Below are 20,200 nucleotides of genomic sequence, written 5' to 3'. Positions count from 1 at the left end.
CCACCTTTTTAAATGTTCTTAGAATGTTTTATAAGATTGTCGTAAGTTTCATGTGCATTATCAATCAGTCTTCAGCCAAACAAAGCATAAAAATAAGTAAAAAATTATAAAATCACATTACATTTTAGTTGTCTTATTACTCTTAGCCAAAAACTACAAACAGATTATTTTCTCCTCCATGGCCCAGACAGTGAGCTGGCCAGTAACATCATGGTTGGCAGTTCAATTCTCTTCAGACTCCAGTTCAGTATCTGCTTGTATTTACTGTGGCACTGTAGTTTGAATGATTACATAACGTTAAGTCGAAATGCATGAATGAATTCCATGAGTTTCAATGTCTCTATAAAACAACATTGTATTTTTTTTCTGCTTCCGTTGCCAGTTCCTCAAATATATGAAAGACAAACCTGAAGATTCAAGTAACTTATTTTCCCTTTATGAAATGATTTCTATTGATGTACAGTGTGTTTTAGTCATTAAATTTTGCAGTGAGTATTTCGGTTAGCAGAGCAGTGCCAAAGAATATTGTAAATGCCACATCATATTTCCTCCTCTCTCACCAAATGCCAAATGTGCACTAACTAGAACCACATACCAACGGCGGGACAGTCACCCCAGTCACTTCGGTCTGAAACTCTGGGCTCTAAACAGGTGCAGGAAATAAGAATGAGATGTGAAAGAAGCCTTGTTCCTGGTTCCTTAAACTGTACTTTATCAGATGTCCTGCTTTGCTTTGGTCGCTTGGGTCCAGACACAACTTTGGCTCTGGATATCATGGTGGCACTATTGAAAAGGCAGATGTAAACATGGTGGTGTGTGAGACCAGGCACGTCCAGTTACCCATAGATACATATGGAAGAAGTAAAACTGGAGTCAAATTTCAAGCTGTTTTCCACCAAAGCAGTAAGAAAAACATCTTCTAAGTCCGTAAATTCTTCACTATATGTCCATATTTGTATCAACGCTGTAATAATAGTAATGGTTCACAGAAGACAGATGTGGAGGGAGATGCATAGATTGACAAAGCGTCGGTCACCCTCTCCTCAGGGGCCCGAGCCTCCATTTCACGGGTGTCTATCCCACATCCTCTCGTTCTGCCCCATTGCATCTTTAGTAAAGAAGACACAGAAAGGTTGTAGACACACCGGAGTTTGAGGTGTAGGAAAAGTTTGACCAGTAAATCTTCCAAATACAGTACTCCGAATGTGAACGTGTCTGTGGGCCTTGTGTATTTGTATTGTCTTGTCGTTGTATATTTATTAGCCTGCTTTATATGATTTGTTCTATTTTATATCTATAACTTTACGTCACACCCAGGAAGTAGAAGAAGTAGTCTTTGAGTCAGGATGTTATATGATCTAACCTTCACTACAGAATGAGAAGATACCAGGTTCACTTAAATCTATAAGTCTTGGGCCTTCTGAGTGAAGTTTTTTAGATCACTTCATTTTTATCAATATCCATGGGTTAGGGTTAGAATACATTTGAAGCTATTTCTAAAGTCGTTCACAGAAATTAGGGATTTGAGTTGGGTATAAAATGGATCCGACTGCCCAACCTGGTAAGCCTCAGTCCCCACTTTCTTTGTCTGTTGGAGCTACTTCCCCTCTCTGACTGTGTTTTTCTTCTTAAAGGTCTCCTGGTTCCTTTTCCTCCCTTGCTTGGCTTCATGCTCCATTGACATTTGTGCATGTGTGTGCCAGTAAGTCAATATGGCCCACAGCTCATGGGACCATGCCAAGTCAAGCTCTCCTAGACCTTAATGGGCCTTAAAGACCTTCTGCTAGCTTCGTCTGCACTTTCTCCAGTCCATGCCATCTGTCAGTCATCGTGTGGGACACAATCCACCTCAAATCAAAAGTAGCTTCTCCAAATGACTTTTTGATGAACCTTTACTCTGTCTCCAGGGTGACTGCTTTGTAATGTGATTCACAGAAGACATTTGAGATAATTCACTTTTTGTATCTTTTCACATAAATTATGATCGGGGTGGGAAATTCCCTTAATATCATCTGTCAGCTGCTAACAAAGTCTAAAAAGATACTGTGTTACTCCGTAGTTCCATGGACATCTTAGAACTAGAATGAGGTGCTCCTTAATGTTCTGTGTGTATTTTGGCCTGGTGAGGAACTAATGATTGCACCAACATTCATTTTGGTCCATTTAGTTGACTAAAATCATTGCTTTAAAATTAAGATGAATTTAAAGACTATATTCAAGGACGAGAGCTTAAAAATGTATGCCTGCTTTCCAGTTTATTTAAGGGATTTGGGGGCTAGCTGCTCAGTCTGTGACCAACGGCAGTAAAAGATGGGAGACATGAGATGGTGGTGTGCGGAGGGAGGGGTATAAGCAGAAGAGATATGAGACACAATGAGCCAGTGTTTAATCTGGCAAACCACAAAAGAAGAAAGTGAGGGAAAACAAAGCCCTAAATGGGACTGAAAACCATTGGATTGTTTATCTATCCTTTAACAATTAAGATAACTAATTATTATTACAGTTGCACGCTCAGTTTTGGATCCCCTTTTTAGATAGAAATAGAAGAAATACAAAAAAGTAAGTGTGTAAGATTGCTAGCCATTGCTTTTACAAAGTAGAAAGTTTTAAAAGGCCACATTTTAAAGTATGATATATCGCTGAGGAAAGTATAAACGATAATATTGAAACTAATTTATGCCACTAACACAATAACCCATTTCCTGCTCATCAATAGCTTTTGTCAAATATGTGGGTAGCAACAGGTCTCAACAGGCAACAAAAGACTTTTTTTTGTCAGAAAAATGTGAATGACTCCAGTAAGTCCCCTTAAGAGACAATGCACAGTGACTCCATCTGCTCCTAACGAGCCCACACTAACGACATGTAAATGCACTGGGCCCAAGTATCTACTGGCACGTACATTAAGCTACATCAATGGCCTAGTCGTATTTTACCGCTGCTTCTCCAAAACCCAATCAGTGCTAACAAACACTGCTGCTTAAAATGCTGGGAATGGGACAAGAATGTGGAAGGGGTAGAGGGTTAATTACTGATGAGTACAGAAGTGAATTGTGAAAATGTACTACTCATATTTGTGTTAAAAGACTATTTAATTGCTGTAGTATAGAGAGTTGTTATAGTTTTAATTTATCTTTAGATATAATGCCTGCTAATAGTTTCATTTAAAAGATTCAAAAATAAGTGAACAGGCAAAAGTAGAGCAATGCAAAGGTTTCAGAAATCATGAAATCAAAGTATTTAAAGTAAAAGTGGAAGGAAGAGAGTCTGAATGAGTGAGCCGGCACATTTGTGTGTGATTACAGCAGTTAGCAGGGAAGCTATGTACTGCTCAATAGACAGCTTAGGGTCCATTATATGCTGTGTAGGATTAGTGCTGTTCTCTATTGTTCCCCTCAGGAGGTGAGTGCGCACACAGGCACGCACACGCTTTGCTTCACACACAACGCTAAACATACTTCTTTGATCTGCACGCCTTTTTCATCTTTTATCTCATGGCCCAATGTTGTTTTATCACTGTACAGTATGTCTTGATCACATGCATACATGGGCCAGTGCACCCGGGGCTTACTACCAAAAACCCACAGTACAACCCTGCCCCGCCTCCTGGCTCTAAGTCTGTCAGAGCAGTCCATTGACAGAGCTGCTTGTTCACTCAAGGAGCCTTTTCTCATTAGGGCTGGGATCTGTCGCTGGCCCCGCAGGCACCATTGTCCCACTCAGAACGGGTTATTAGGCCGTCCCACTGTAGCCAGCCCCCCGCTGAAAGACCTGGAGAGGAGTGGAGAGTCTGTGAAGGGCAGAGAAGGCCTGGCAATTAGCAAAGACATGTTTGAAGAGAGGACAGAGAGAAAAGAAAGGACGAATCCAGCAGAATGAGAGAGTGGACCTGCGCCACAAAAAGGCTTCTTTTGAAGTTTTAGAAACTTTTGTGTGCTCCTTGCTGCTTCACTCTTGCTCCATCATCAAAGCCAAAGACTGGTTCTTTAACACGCAATGTCCCTCCTCCCCCTCTTTTATTCTGCTGTTATTCTCTCATTCGTTACTCTTCTCCATAAGAATGCATTTGTGTCAGTGCTGAAAAGCCTTGTATCGGCCCGCTCCCCGCTTTGAAGTCTTAATGATGACGTGAAGAGGGAATTATGCTCACAGATTCCCCTTCAATGTCTTTGTGTCACTCTGCGGATTCCGCCGCTTGCATCTGGCTTTCACAGACCCACCTTGCTGACAACAGGCCGGCGCGCTGCTGTGGAAAAACCTTCACAGATATAGTGTGTGTTTCCCAGCAGCCGACATGGAAAGACTTGTTGCTCTTATCAAAAGTTGTTATCATAGTTCTACATCCCAGCGCTGGTGCTGTAACAGAATGTGACCACAACATCCTTTTGTTAGTTATAGACACAACTGCCACTCCGGTGCCATCCGTAAGATTGATACCAATCTTTTATCTCATAAATGTTTAAATATTAACAATCTATGTGAGACAAACAGGCCTAAATATACTTGATAAACTAGACTACAACACTATTTAATAGGTGAGGTGTAATAATAGCCAGACACTCAGATAAGACGGCGGGTTTTGTTCAGGTGAGAGTCTGCATGTGCGCACTTGTAATGCTGCATTCCTCTGCCTTATATTTCACATAAATACATGAACAATGTGTTTTGCTGTATTTTTAGAGGAGACATGTGGTGGTTTTTCCCCATGGTTCTTACACAAACAGTGTGATGGTTATGCGGCGCCTGTGCTATCAGCCCAGAGTTTGATCCAAGTGACAGCATGTTGAAAACTGATACTCGTACACACTGCCATTGTGGCTAAACCAGAAGATCTCTGAATTCCTCCCATTATAATGATATATGTATGATGTTTGCATAGTACTATGGCAAGTTAGTCCACACAAGCTAACATTTTTCTTTCTGCCAATGTGTAAACTGTAATAAGCTATGACATCTAGTGTTAGCCTCTGTGTCTGGTTTTGGTCTTAAAAAAATAACCGAAATACAACGTAGCTAGAGTCAGATGAGAAAATAATTTGAACAGAAATGCTATTGGCAGATACTCAGGCATTAGAAAACCATTAAAACGGCAAAGAGGTATAAATAATGACATAATCCTGCTCATTAACTCAATCTTCCCTCTAGCATTTTCGATTCTACCTGCTTCCTGTTATATACTGCCAATTATTTTTGTTGTTGCGCATGCACAAACACATACAGTGCACCTGTTGAGTTAAATGTGCTTTTATTTATTTAATTATCTACCTGGACGGAAAAATAAGGTCCCATTAACGACTATCGGCGTTGGCCAAGCGGGAATAGAGCATTCCAAAGCTCTGCGTACAAAGCTTTTATTATCTTTAATCCACAAAAAAGATGGCATCAACACAATACAACAAACAAGCGTGAAACAAAGCGTGCACCCGAGTGAGTCATGGTGAAACTTTGCCTGGCGGCGCTTGGTGATGAGCTGCTTGGTTTTTACATTGTTGTAAATAGTTGTTCATCAAAGACTAGCCTGTCAGCATGTAGCCGCGCAGTAGAAAGCGTGCCAGCTACTTTGAAGTTAGACAGAACAACCACGTAGCCCCAATTAGCACACACCGGGACATCTAAACACACTGACATGTTGTGGAGGTAATTCATAAAAAACAGTTATGTATGCAAAAAAGGAACATTTGTGTACAAGCAAATAAGGTTAGTTGCTAAGAGGGTTGCCCCAGGACAAACTAGCATCTTTAATTTGCATTCTCTCATTACAGTGATGACAGATTGATGTGGTTTACAACTCTTAAGATCTATCACTTAGTGCCACGTTATCTGTCATCTCCATACAAAAAAAACGGTACAACTTACTTTCATATTGAGGCATCCTTCTCTATAGATAGTCTATAAGTCTATATAAGTCTATAAGTCTAACAGAAACATATTGGCTGTAGGTACAATCATTATGTGTAATTGGTTCCATCAGTGCTATAAAGTACTAAAGTATTTTCCCGCATAAGGTGCATCCACTTTTGGCATGTAGATAAAGTACACTGTATGTTTGTAATTACTTTGCAAAAAGATGTTGTTTTTTAGCACAGCACTGTTTTCTTTCAATATAATTATTCAAGTATAGGTAAGATGTGCTGTGAGCTAAGCCATTGCAAATCCAAATAAATCTAGACTGCTGGCAAATGTCCCACTCAGCCGGTCCTGTTAATATTGATTTATTGTTCAATAAGTTATAGTTAATATAATATCTAATAAGATATTTGGGGCTTTGTATTTATCATTCTATATGAAAAACTAGGTTGTCCATCGCTATCTGTGAGATCACCACTGAAAAAAATGTATTTATAAGATCCCATTGTATAAGTCAAAGGACTGAACGCATCAAAACTGACATGAGAAAAAGTGCTTTTGGCTGTTTTGCTTCTCAAAAATGGAATAGTGCCACAAATGCAGTTTAATCACACCTGCACCTGGTTTAAATGTTTTAAATGGACTTATGTACCTACCTATTTGTTTTGTTTTTTGCTTGGATTTTGTTTTGTTTTTTAACATGGCTCGAGAGGGGGAAAATTTGCAATTTCTTTTTGAAGTATTTTGTAGTAAGCTGTAGATGGTCAAATCATTAACTTCCATTGAGTCCATGTCATTTATTTGTAGCAGCTACTTCAAAAATTTTTAACAATATTGTACATTTGATGTTTTCTATTATTATTTATTTTTTACGTGATATTTTTGTACTTCTAAATGTATAGCGACAGGCCTATATTCCACATATTCCACACGTATATTCAACATATACCAAGCTATCAATGCAATTTATTCTTCTTGTCATTGATGGGGAAAGCTAAAAATTACATTGTCTTAAAAAAAAAAAAGAAAAAAAAAAAAGAATTGAACATAGCATCTCACATGGCTAACAACAGCTGCGACCTTCTTAATAAACGGTGAAAATGAATTTGGTAATGTAATTCGAGTAGAGGGCCAATCCAGGGAGCACTAACAACATACTAATGAGTAGATGTTTAACTGAATAATAATCCGATCCTGGGAAGAGTCGGGGCGGCTCGAGAAGGAGAGTGATTGAGGGTTCAAAGTGCCGAGGCGAGGCCGACGGTGTGCGTTTCAAAGGCGGCGCGTGGCCGTGGATGTGAGAGATTCGTTAATTCAGCAAAGCAAAAGCACTGCCTTGATGTTTACTAGGGTTACACACAGAGCAGCTGGAGGAACATGCTTATAAATATACACACATGCACAATTACATGATACAGGCCGCGCGCACTGGGGCAGCAGATAGCGGCGGCCTGGACTTTGATGCACATATTGCATTCATATGTTCACAGCTTGGCACATGCACAATTGCACATGACCATTGGCAATCATGAAAAATACAAAGACGGATTGAAGTCTACGCAAATGCATTATGAGGAATTCCAAATCTGTCTTCGCATCATGATTGGTTGCGAATACTTGGGTCGACAATCTAATTTGATGATGTGACTGTAGATTTAATACATTTCGATTGAGACATGCAAATAATACCACTGCCAATATAAATTACTTTTAGTAATTTTTCTGCTCCACCAAATTGATAGTTTAACTTGTGGTTTGACAGTTTAGCATAGCTTGATCATAAAAACATGCAAAAGCCATGCATGCTTTTTCACAGTTGTGATCTCAAAGCCCCCGAAGTGCAGCGGACATGAAGTAATTCCCTAATTCCTGTGACTCACTCATGCCCTTGAGTGGATAGCCCCCATGATGTTAATCTGTCAGGTGCTGGTCAGGGCCTTGAGGTGCAGCTGCGTGTTTGCGTGGCATCCATATTGTCTCCATTTAAGGTAAACCTCAGTCTGTGTTCCACACTTGACCCAACTGCTCCATGGATGAAGTGTGAACACTGATGTAAAACAGGGCCTGGGATGAGAGATGTTCCGCACATGTGAAGATGAATGCCCTGTCACAGCCTACTGCACTTGTGTGTGGAGAAAGATATTAGCAAAAGAGACAGAATCAACGCCATGAAGCTACTTTACTTCTGAAGACTAAAACAACAGCGTGAACAAAGCCAGATGCTCTTGTTTTATAAATATGCACTCTGAGAAAAATGATCCTTAACTGTATGTTTTCAGAACTTATAAACCCCATCAGAATGTGACATTTATGAGCCAGTGTATGTAGCTGCTTGCCTCGTGCCTGTGTGTTGTTTCATTGCTCTGTTGATATTTTATGCTTTGACAAAGACCATGTTCTTCACTGGACAAGCATCGTTTTCTCAACATTTTTCATATCATAACCAAACCCAGACCTCATTGTTAACCTAAACGTGACCGCCAAGGGTAAATGGCCCGTGCCTGCCCGCCCACTGTACCGGCAAATATACCAGCATTGAAATGATGCAGAGTTCTGGAAAACAAATTTGTACTCATAAACGTCTTATAAAAATGTGGCATGTTAATCGCATCTTGTGTATTTGGATAATATCAGATGGAGATTGATTGGGGATTAGATTTGTGCTTTGTCAGCCTTATGCAACACACTTAAACTCACTTTTCTCTTGGTAAGTTACTCAATGCAATGCGGGGCTCTTTAGGGGTTTGCTCAAACACCGAAAGACCGAATAATATGATACTTTACTTATCGCTCGTGCAAAAATGTGCCGTCCTCACTGCCTTCCCAAGAGGTCGGGAGCCAGGGTCAGAAAGCTTTCCAATCCAATGCACGATTAAACTGAAGTTAATGCAGACAGACGGCTCAGGTAGCTCTTAGTAGCTGACATCATTTGTTCTTTATGTCAAACAATAGCCTATGAATACACTTCACCATGTAAGAGATCAACAGTGGGCAACAGACTGTGATTCCATTGGAGTTGAGGGTGTAGTTCTTTTCATAATGATTTGACAAGGATATCCCTCATGACGCAACTCTCTATTTACCTATTTAAAGGCCGACAGTACACAAAATGGATTCTTGTGAGCTTTAAGACATGTTACAATGTTATATCATCAAAAACCTACCTGGAGTTGTGTTTTATTTCTTTCACACATGTTTGCGTAACCCTTGCGTCTGTCTACATTTCCATTTCCAAACCTCAAAATGCTCTGTTCCACCTTGTGATGTCATGAAATTGTAATTTTCAAGTTAACAGCTCCTTGTGCATTTGATTTAGTAGAGATAGGCAATTCCAGTGCTGAAACCATCTAAATTATTCTAGTGAAGGAGTATGAAGTTTAAAAAGTGGATTTTAAACAGTGGAGCACTTTCTGTATTACGGTATGACATCACAAGGTGGAACAGAGTGTTTTCTGTCTGAGAAAACTCTCCTAAATATGCAGATTTTATGTGTTAAACATGTGTGAATGAAACAAAACACAACTCCTGGTATGTTTGTGATGAGGAAACAGCATGATAACATAGATCAAAAAATTGCGTAATCTGGGTCCTTTAAGACTTTAATTAATACACATATACTTGATATTAATGCTACTAATTGCAGCCATTTATATCATTGGAGCCAAGTTATGTATGTCCTCTTAAGCAATAAAGCTCCTACAGTTGTACATATTCATCTCTTCAATGATTTTCAGCCTGTGTAATCTTTTGTTGGCACCCAAAATTTTAATCCTTGTATGAGACCCACTTTTAGCATTTTTTTTGCGTTTTACAATCTTGTCTCCATTTTATCCTTAACCTCATCAAAACTAGGTCCAAGTCTCACCAACCACTTAAAGCCTTTCACTAGAACACATTTCTCTGATTAACTTAAGCTTATTTGGCCACAGCGCCATGAACATCTGCTAATGTTGTGGTCGCTCCTTTTAGACAGTACATGTTAAGTGATGATGGATGTACTTGGATGAGAAGACGAGTAGTTTGACAAGGGGATAGTGAGCCGCTATACTGTGAATCTATAAAAGTCCCAGCGCGAAAAGTCTGGAAGTATTTTCAGCCTGCAGTGGTGGCAAATTTTACATCCTGGAACAAAATTTTATTGCTGAGCAGGTTTGGCTACATCACTGCTCTCTGGCTTGAATTAGTTACCTGGAAGCGTTCGACTTTTCAGGATTTTGTCTGGAGGAACTGGCAACTTGTGGGGCTTTACTGTTCTCAATGGCATTATTTTTATTCGCTCTCACACTCGGACTACTGCCTGACCCTCATCCCAATCCAAATATATTCTTTGGACATTTGACTGTTACATTGTTGAGGAGTGAAAGGCGAGAAGGCCAGATGTGTCAAGCCGTGATTATATAGTTTCATTACTTTTGCCATTACACTTCATTTTAGCAGCACTGCGTGTATTTTACTGCTTCCTGGACAAACATAGATATTAGTTTTGGTAGACATATGGAAGGTATAGGTCATAGTGTACAAATCAATGCTATATTCAGTAGAAAGTATTGTTCTTCTAAACCGTCAACATATTAATATTAATTTTGGCGAATTACAAGCTGACACAGACTGAGGTCGGCTGGTTTGATTTCTGTTCTGATTATTGAACAAGACACCTATACCAAATTGGATCCTCCAGTCACAGTATGTGGCAAAGCTGGATTATTATAGCGCATTATATTCTCATTATAATCAAGAGGTTTAGAGCCAATCTTCTGTGTATAAAAGCATGTGGAGCTCAGGTTGTGGAGTAAGGAATGTGTCTTATTTTTATTTTAAATGTCAATTATTAAAAATGTGTTTATGTTCACAAATCGATATGGATAAAAAAAATATTATAAATCATTTTCGCCCAGTCCTAACATGTGGGGATCGAACACACACACAAAAATGTATTTCCTCATAGTTTCTGCCTTCTGGTTTTAACTTGTGATATCTTCCGGTGAGGTCTGGATGCCGCTGATTGACTGACAGCTGTGCAGACACACGCGGACATGCCATTGGTCAAGGACAAAGTGGATATAACAAGCTTGACACGTACCAGACCTGCTTTTTTCACTGAGGGCCTGGAAAGGGAGGCCTGTCTCCTTCCAACTATGACATTACATTAGCTCTTTGTTGGAGTCCTGTATATATGTATGTGCGCTTACAATGGTACAGTCTTTCTCCCAATGCACAGACTCACACAGGTGGCTGTAATTAGCGCTCTGAGCCCATTCATGGCATAGGATCAAACTGCGCTCGCCTCCACCTCAGGAAACTCTGCTTAAAGTTACACACACATCCACAAATATACAACTATATATGTATGCGCCCGGTCCCTCTCCCCTGGGCTCCCCCTCTGTTGCTCTTTCTCTAGCCCGCGATGCTGACATCCAAAATGTTTCTGCTCAAACGGCTTGTGTTTAGTCTGCGACCCAATCAAAGCTCCGTTTGATTTCTCAGGAGGAACTGTGTCGAAAGGGAGAGCGGGGCCGCAGTAAGGTGGGGAGCAGGGATTACAGTTTAGATAAGTCCAACCATCTCTGGCAGACTTCAGAATATACACCTAAAGTTTTCATTGCAAACGTAAGCAGAAGCACTCAGGCAAATCGAATGGACACAAGGTTATGAAAGCAAAAATAAAGCTTGTGATTTGAAGTGGTCAGTTCTTTTTTTCCTTTACAAGAGTGGAAGAAAAACTATTTTGACAATTTTTATAAATGAAAAAAAAATATTGTAACACCTAACATAATGCATCCTTTGTTTCTTGGAGCCCTGCAGTGTTAAGGCCATGAGTCCAAAGGTTCACTAAGCTTTCCTAAGAGAGATGTAGCGGAATAATAATGCACTGTTTTGTTGTGTAAAAATAGTCACTTTTTCCTTTTTTCATTGGCTTAATGTTTGCCAAGCATCATAAAAAGTGTATACATTCACTCCAAAGTCCATTTAGTTCTCCCCAAAGCACTTAGGACTAAATAGCTAATAGCTGGAAAAGCTGGAAACAATTGTGAGTGAATGGTTGACGTGTGTTCGTCATATCTTACAGATCCTGAGCCTGAAGTGGTACTATGTTTAATTACATCAGTAAATTGCATTGTAAAGTTTCACTTGTAAAAATGTTTGTTGTTCTGATTTAGTCCAAGACAAGAAAAAAAGTAAGGGAAAAACTTCATGTTTGTCAGGTGTTGGTGATGTGTCTTCTGTTAGTAATGATGAGGTGTAATGAGATCAGATGTTCCAGTAAAACAGAGATTTCACCTGGAAACAGCTCATCTGTAGCAGCATTAGGCCTGTCGTGATAACAAATTTTGAAACGTGATGTATTGCTGAAGTAAATAGATGATAAACGATAATATTGAAACCAAAGCATAGAAGCAGAAGCATTATCCTCAAAAGTATCTGAAATGTACAAAAATGTAAAAAAAAACCAAACAACTGCAATAATGAACAGAATGCAGCATTTAAGTAGTTGGTTTGTATCGATAAGTCATCAAAGTTCATAATTCAAACCTCAACAGCTTAAATCTCATCTCAGTACCTAAAAATAACCAAAAATGTTCCGCTAGTACAAAGAAAATGTGCCCATGATAAATATTGACCCCACAAATCCATTTATCATGTATTCAACAATAAGTCAATTTAGTGTTTATCATGACAGGCCTACTCAGCATACACATAATCTGAGTGTATTTAAAAGTATTACACATATGAGAGCTGTTAACCCATCAGACTAGTTCCTGTGGTCATTCCGACAGCCCGGCAGTTAACTGTAGTGTAGAGTTGTCTGTTCTATCGCTGCTCTTAATAAATCTCACTGCTTTGTCGCCTTTCCCCTGTAGCACTGCCCCTCGCTCTGACTGTAAGCAGCTCTTTCATGTGGGCCTCGCTCCCTCTTGACCTCATCTGAAGTCCGTCACATCCCGTCTTGTTCGCTCTCCTTCTCCGTCTCTGACTCCCTCACTGTGTCTCCCTGTTAATGGAGGACGGTGTAGCAACACAACTTATAATGACTTCCATAAGGCAACACGGCCTCGCCACGGGAGGGAGCGTAAATCACAGTGACGTTTGTGTGAAGTTGTGTGTGCGTGTGTGCGTAGGAGAGGGAGTGCACGTGGACTTTAAACGTGCACGCTTCCACACTTCTCTCACTTTTCTGCTCAGACTACAGCAATTTCAATATTTCTGATGGTCTTAATCTGGACCAGGTTTAACACCAGCTACATGTAGACTCAAGCTTACTACTTAAAAGGTGCTTGTCTCCATGGAGATGTTATAACTTTACCTGGAATGGCATTAAAATGATCCCTTTCCATGGAGACTAGCAGGTGAGACCATCAGGCAAAGTTACAGGTCAGATCTGTGGAGAGATGACCCCGCTCACAGTAAAAAGTCAGGTTTATCAAATTATTTTCTTTTACCACTTGAAATGTTGAAGAGATGCAAGGTAGATTAATCTAGAAACGTCCAGACAAAGCAATAACATCTCCATGAACACAAGCACGTGACTGGTTCCTGCTGGAAAGGTACACAGTGCACCTTTAATTATTTGTCAAATCAGTTTTCTATACTTACTTTACTGTTTATACTACTGTAACCCTGACAACCCCCCGATGATTACTGCACTCCAAGTTTTGCATCACTTACCAAAACAGCATATTGAATTTATCCGGTCTATTGTTGGATGGAGTCTTTGTGGGGAGTCATTTAGGGGAATGACTGTGGCCGAGCAGAGGTTTTTGGAGATTTGAGGAATGCGCAGGATCCAGTGTCTATGATTGGCAGCAACATATAATCATCCCATTTATTGCAACAGCATCAACAGTGGTCTCCTGACAGACACATGTGGACTCGTGTGGTGGAATTGTTTTCAGAGAGAAGGCAAGCTCTTATGGACTTATAATGATGTTGAAGCAGGGGGTCAGTGCTCAGAAGGCATTCATTGGTGAAGGACAAATTGTGTGTTTTCAGCTCTGTGTTACAATCCAAACTCTGGGCAGGATGGATTCCAGTAGAGCAGTATTGATGAATGACATTTTAAATCGCATCTGTCTCGCAAAACTGTCTCCTATTATTTTTTATTGTCAAACCACTTGTACCACTTGGTAAACTCATTTTGGGTAAATCATAAATTTTTCATTCCGTGTTGTATATAGAACCACTTTTAGCTGGCGTTTGCTGTTTTACCAGTGTAAGAAAAACATATTGCTTTGCGGTAGCTAGTGACGGTTTTATAAAGTTGAGCCATTACGTTTAGAATGAAAGTGTGTTGTTTTCTGGTTAGTTCCAGGACAAACAGTGTGATTTTGGCGGATTTGAGCCGTGCTTCACTGTGACAGATATGCAAACTCACAAAATTACTCCCATTTTTTTGTCTTGACTATACATAGCAGGTCTCTAAAACATGCCTAGCTGTGCCCCTCGCATGCTCACGAAGGTTCTGTCCACATATCCAGTGTCTCTATATTAAAACTTAGAAGGACATGACCTCTTAGCAAAACAGTGGCCCCCAAACCCGCACACAGCTCGGACCCAGTTTTCGGCATGCTCCTATCCAGTTACTACTCCTCTTCTGCAGCAGACCTTAAGGTAAATAAAAGAAAGCGTTGTACAAATACACACAGGAGTGCCCAGGCAGTCAATGTGTGAAATGTAGCACGCTGTTGAGTCTTTTCCCTCCTGCAGATTGAAAGAAGTTGAACAGGAATTGGGATGATTTATGTTCTGTATAGTTTTCAAAAAGACAGCGTAACCACGTTGAAAATTATACTGACACAAAACAGAACATCAGAATAATTAACTTCACAGCACCAACTTGTGTTTGGAGAAACTGCTGAGAAATGTTTGGAAAGTCAATATAACAGACCCAATACTAAAAGGTACTAAAGAATTCGTAAAAATGTGTTGGTTATTAAAAGCAGAAGGTTGTTTACTTCTCTCTGTGTGTTTAGTTCCAAACAAGCAATACCTCTACCCCTCGCTTTGAACTTTCTGCACTCACAACAGTTTTTACTAGACCAAAAAAGGGGCAAAACACATTTACTGGCACAAATGAAATCTTGCAAATAGACTTTTGATTACAGATATGAGGGCACAACCTTTAAGTGGATTTTGTTTTTCAGGACACGGATCCAAGTTTTTGATCATTATTTGACCCTGGAAATTTGCACTTTATAACTTCTCATTGATATGAATGTGAACTGACTGGGTTGACGTGCTCTCCGCGCCTGGTCCCGCTCCAAACTTTAATTTCACACAAGTCACTTTTAATTTTTGATGATGGCAAAAGCTGGAGCTGTTTAGCCTTTTAATCTTTTTTGTTCAAGATGTAAACCAGTTTCTGTGGAGTGTCAAATATTATGTAATACTGTATGTGTAGAACCACAGAGTCATGTGATGGAGAGACGAGGGTGCCACTGTCTTCATTCAGTGAGCAGAAAATCATTCATACATGTAATACTTGTTTGTAATGACAGTGTGATGTGTATTGTGCACTATATTGAAATGGAACTCTTTGTGCACTCGATCTGGTCTCATCTCATGTTTCTTTTCTCTTTATTTTAACACTGATCGCAATTTTACATCATATTTTTTGCATGTATATTGATCATATTAATACCAAAATCACTTAAATTCCAGACATACACGGTGTATGTACAGTAGAAGTTGAACAGGACCTCTCCTAACTGTACTGTAGGAGGTCTGCCAGGGTACATTACTGGCCCACATCTTACCTCAGGGAGGGATTCTGACTGAGAGAGTGCTAAACCCCCCATATCACTGCCCCCTCCTCGCTCGCTCGCCGCTCGGCTTCAAACGCCTGGCCTTTCCTAGAACTGGCCGTCCATGTGGCAGCGGGAGGTGCAACAGGAGTACCAGCACCTCAGGTTACCACTTAGTTAAGTAACTCCAGAACACAGGCACCCCTACATGCGTGGACACACCCAAAGAGGGGCTGTCACACGCACACACACGTATATGCACGCAGGTCCGCCGCACACAGACAGCTATTAATACCACCAGGAGGATGCAGGTCATGCTTGTATTTGCATTTCAAAAACGTCTTTTATTCCATCTTCCAAATAGTGATGCTGTAAAGACATTTGGCGCTGCATTAAACACTTTGAGCTTTCAGGTGGTCTCAGACTGTACTCGCACACATATGTACCATCATGCATCTGTAATCATATCCATTTGTAATTAGCTGCCACAGATTTTCTCCAGGTGGTCCGAAGCTGTTTCGATGATGTTCTTTCTTTTATAAAGTCCATCCGGTTTTGGTTTTAGTTTTGGGTTCATTCAAATGTAATTTCTCTTTGTAATCCACATAGATCTGGTTATGAACAGGCTGCCCTCATTCATGTTGGGGGGCCCCACATACACACTGTATTCATTTTAAAGAGGTCTTCGCTTGAATATTTTAACAGATGTGTGTATCTTTAGTCCGTAGGGGAGTGAGAGAAACAGATAGAACACCGCTAGACCATAAAACTGTTCAATGTGAGAAACAGAAGTAAGATTTGATCGATTGCGGAGATAAATCAATCAGTATTAGTTCAACATTTGGCATGGTTTTGTGAATAACTACGATATTTTTGTATGTCCTTATGTGTTATTTTATTTAGTTATTCATGTTAAGGCTTAATTGTGTAAGTTCATATTGGTTGTATGTGTTCTTTTTCACTTATTTCCCTGTTTTGTTTGTTCTTCTAGATGACTCCAGTTCAAGAGGTGGAGCAGGACCTACCAATGGGGGGTCAGAAAACATCCCGGACTTGGCTGGGAAACTCGGTGAGGACACAAACAAGCACAATCATGTCGATGAAAATAACACAGTTTGAACGCGTTATGGCCTTGTGCAGTAGCAGACCGGGCCATGTGCAAAGTGTGTGGAGGTGCTTGCCCAGATAATTGGCTCAGACTCAGTGCAGTCTATTTGTGTGAGGTGTGATTTGGAGGGACACATTCCTTCCTTTGCCCCCTCTCCGTCTCCCAGGACCCCTCTGTCATGGAACTTCAGCGCTCCATCTTTGCTTGTTGTTATTCTCTTGTCTGTCTTTTACTGCCCCTCAGTGCTTCTTCTAAACACTGGGGCAAAATATCTCTGGAGCAGATCTGTTTTTATGTGCTTACACAAACACTCCACACACTGTATTCCTTATATAGATCTCTTTTCAGACTGCTCTTGCAAAACAGCCTTTAATGACATCAGGACTAATCTCATGAATATTGTTGGATGTAGTTTGTTCTCTATTTAACAACAGCTACATTTCTTAATTTGTCATCGCTGTAACAACAGTTGACTTTGCCCACAACATTTTGCTTCTGTATCTCATTGCGTGTAATACAAATGTCCCATATATTCTCTCTCCATTATATACGAAGCAGCTGTTGATAAGCACAAAATTGATTTGCAAGCTTCAAATCCAGCCAACAAGATTACTCTCCCTTCTCAAACGATTCCCTCAGCCATAAACTGGACGAACGCCAGAATTACTTCACATTTCAAATATCTGTTTGGCTGCATCATTGTAGAAGACGTCCTTGTGTGTGTGTTCCACACACACTCACTGTTACACACGCACATACAGGTCCAGTATGTGTGATCAAAGGCAGCCAGCCAAAGGGTCAGCAGTATTTTTACACTGTGAAGTGTGGCGTTGAAGTGGCCCCTGAGACCCTGAACAAGCCTGGCCTCTGGGCTCTCTCACCTCTGGTCCCCTTCTCTGGCCCTGGCCTCAGTGCTCTGTTCTCCAAACTGTTTTTCTTTCTCTGCACCTCTCCATATGCCCTCGCTCTCACTTTTTATTGTTTTGCCTTCAACCCAGTCTGGTTTTATTTTATTGTTTTTCCCCTCACTTCAAATAATCTGTTGGTATAGTAATATGAACATCACATTCCTTTATATCTCCTTACTGATGTACTAGGTCCTCGTATTCGTTTCTATGGGTGTCAGTCTGACTCAGTAACTGGAATCTAAACTATTATTCACCTTAAACACTTTGAATCCCTCCAGTCCACTCCGTATCTGTACCTTACCCTCAATCACCATCTTATTTGTTCAAGATCACCATGACCGGAGACTCCTCCAAACAAAAATCCATCACCCGTGCTTCTTTTTTCAGTCACCCTGAACCACTCCTCTCCCCTCATTATCTGATAGACCATCTCAATCGCTGTGGTCACAGTTCAGCACAAGTCCAGTAGCTTATTCCAACTCGGAGTGCATAAAGGCGAGACTCACAGTGTGTTTGTTTTGTTGTACTGCCCAGGTTAGGGTCAGCAGGAGGATGTGGTGATAGTGAGATCTACGGATTTCAGACCTGACTCATAATTCTTGGACTTGTTTGTTTTCTTAGAGCCAGAAAAACAACCCGTTTTAAAGGACAGCAGTAGTTGGATACAGATTTATCGCCCGGGTTGATAGCTATCCGCTGCGGTTAAGGTTGTAAAATCAAGCGCTCCCGTGAACGATTTCCTCTCCTCCCTCCCCATTGGCCACTTATGTCTCTTTGATGTGTTTTTACTGTTTGTTGATTGTCTTGTGTTTTTAAAGGAAAGGTGCATACTCAATAGAGGTTAAGGTTAAGTTAGTTCATTTGTTTTCAAGTGGAAGAGTAGCAAGGCATTTGATGGTACATAAGGGGATTTGCATGGCTAAATGTTTGCTCTGTTGTCACCATCTGCCGTTTTATGAGCCTACGATGTGGATTCAGTTTACCTCAGGATATTTAAAGTGATGTTGGGTCTCTGCTTTTACTATGGGAGCATGGTTAGTAAATAGATGCGTGGTGAAAATCAAAGATGCTCGGTTATTTAAGAGCTGTTAACCTAGAGATGCTGGTTCGGTACAAAGTAATGATATGTTGAATAGTGTGTTCTCATGGACATGTGGCTACTCAATCACGGTAATCTTTTGTGTCAGGAACAAGAGGAAGTGACTCAAAGATTGTGTCTCAAACAGAACTATTAACTTTATTGCTGCCAATTACGTTGTTTATACTACGAGGCACTCTGCCATGTGTTTCACCAGCCCATACTTTCTCTAGCACTGATTGGGCAGTGATTTCATCCGGTCTAAACTAAAAGTCGAATAATGCATCAAGCATAAATAAGTTTGTGAGAGCATGTTTACAGAAAATAACAAGAGCCGTAGCCGAAGCATGTATAAATTGCAGCTGATTGGATTGTAAAGGACTTCAAAAGAGTGGGTTTCATGGAGTGTAATGGACAGTTCCACACCAGTGATAATCTTCAATGGAGCAGAAAATTAATTTGATGCATTAAAGGTTTGCATCTGTGTCCCTGGAGAGCAAGCTAAACTGATCTGTCCAGTTCCCTCACAGTCATTTCCTAACAAGAACAAATGTTGACATCCAGTTACATCACAGCTTCATGAAATGTAACATGTAATGAATATAAATCAGCAGAGTATCGCTGATTTAGATGCCTGGGATCCAGAACACACACTTCTTCAATACTTTATAAAGATGTTTTTCAAACGGGTGTGATTGACAGGTGGATTAGCCAATCGGAGACACGCATGGTCATCTTATTGGAAAAATATTAAGGAAAAAAAATGTCACAGGGGGCGTTTTTTAAAGAGCCAAGCACTAAAGTCTGTTTATCTGAGGTGAGATCAATTCGATTTTATTTATAAAACATACGTGACCAATGATTGCCTTTGTTTCATATCGTCACAGAAAAAACAAACGAGATTTCATGATTGCGTTTGGCTTGAGACATGACAAAGAAAGTGGGGACCAGACTGATATCAATCTGTATAAAAAATGCAGAGATATCAGGCAGCGGATTCAGGCTATTTTAGGCTAAACTTTACTGATATGAGGTATACGAAAGCAAAAATGGATTTATGGCTGTGTAAGACTGGACTAAACTCCAAAGTCTGTACTCTGAGCCACACAGCGCTGCAAACCGGCAATACTGAAGTCATACTGCAGGAAAGTGAAGTTAACACAAAGTTTATAATGCTAAGTTTCACAGCTAAATATGTGATCATAAGTGTGACGATGAAAGCTGTTAAATATACTGTGCAGGCCTAGCTGAAATATTGAATCTCTTTTCAAAATGCAGTCTGTCCTGCCCCACTTTGGCCTTTTAACCCACAGTGGTCGCAAAATACCATCACTGGAGCATGTTTGCTTTGTACACTTTGTTTTCTGAAGAAACATACCAGACTCCTTCTAAATGAACAAAAATATACTGATGAAAAACTAACAATTAATAAATTCTTTTCCCCTCTAAGCCCAACACAGTTTGCCCCTCAAAGAAAGGCCCCCAGTGTTCAAATGGTTCCCCTTTGTAGAAATAAATA

General features: G+C 40.3%; 1 protein-coding gene across 1 annotated transcript in view; it reads left to right on the top strand.

The window, feature by feature from the left end:
* fgfrl1a (fibroblast growth factor receptor like 1a) overlaps positions 1-20,200 on the top strand; it is a 51,462-nt gene that overhangs the window by 25,791 nt on the left and 5,471 nt on the right. Inside the window, exon 3 of the mRNA XM_033974189.2 lies at positions 16,579-16,656. Coding sequence (XP_033830080.1) covers positions 16,579-16,656 — 78 coding nt within the window. The remainder of the gene's footprint in view (positions 1-16,578; positions 16,657-20,200) is intronic.

This window comes from Periophthalmus magnuspinnatus, chromosome 10 (genome assembly GCF_009829125.3).
Source record: "Periophthalmus magnuspinnatus isolate fPerMag1 chromosome 10, fPerMag1.2.pri, whole genome shotgun sequence".
In the NCBI taxonomy this organism is placed as follows: domain Eukaryota; kingdom Metazoa; phylum Chordata; class Actinopteri; order Gobiiformes; family Gobiidae; genus Periophthalmus; species Periophthalmus magnuspinnatus.
The sequence above is the reverse complement of the archived record's forward strand: the minus strand, read 5'-3'. Positions and strand labels throughout refer to the sequence as shown.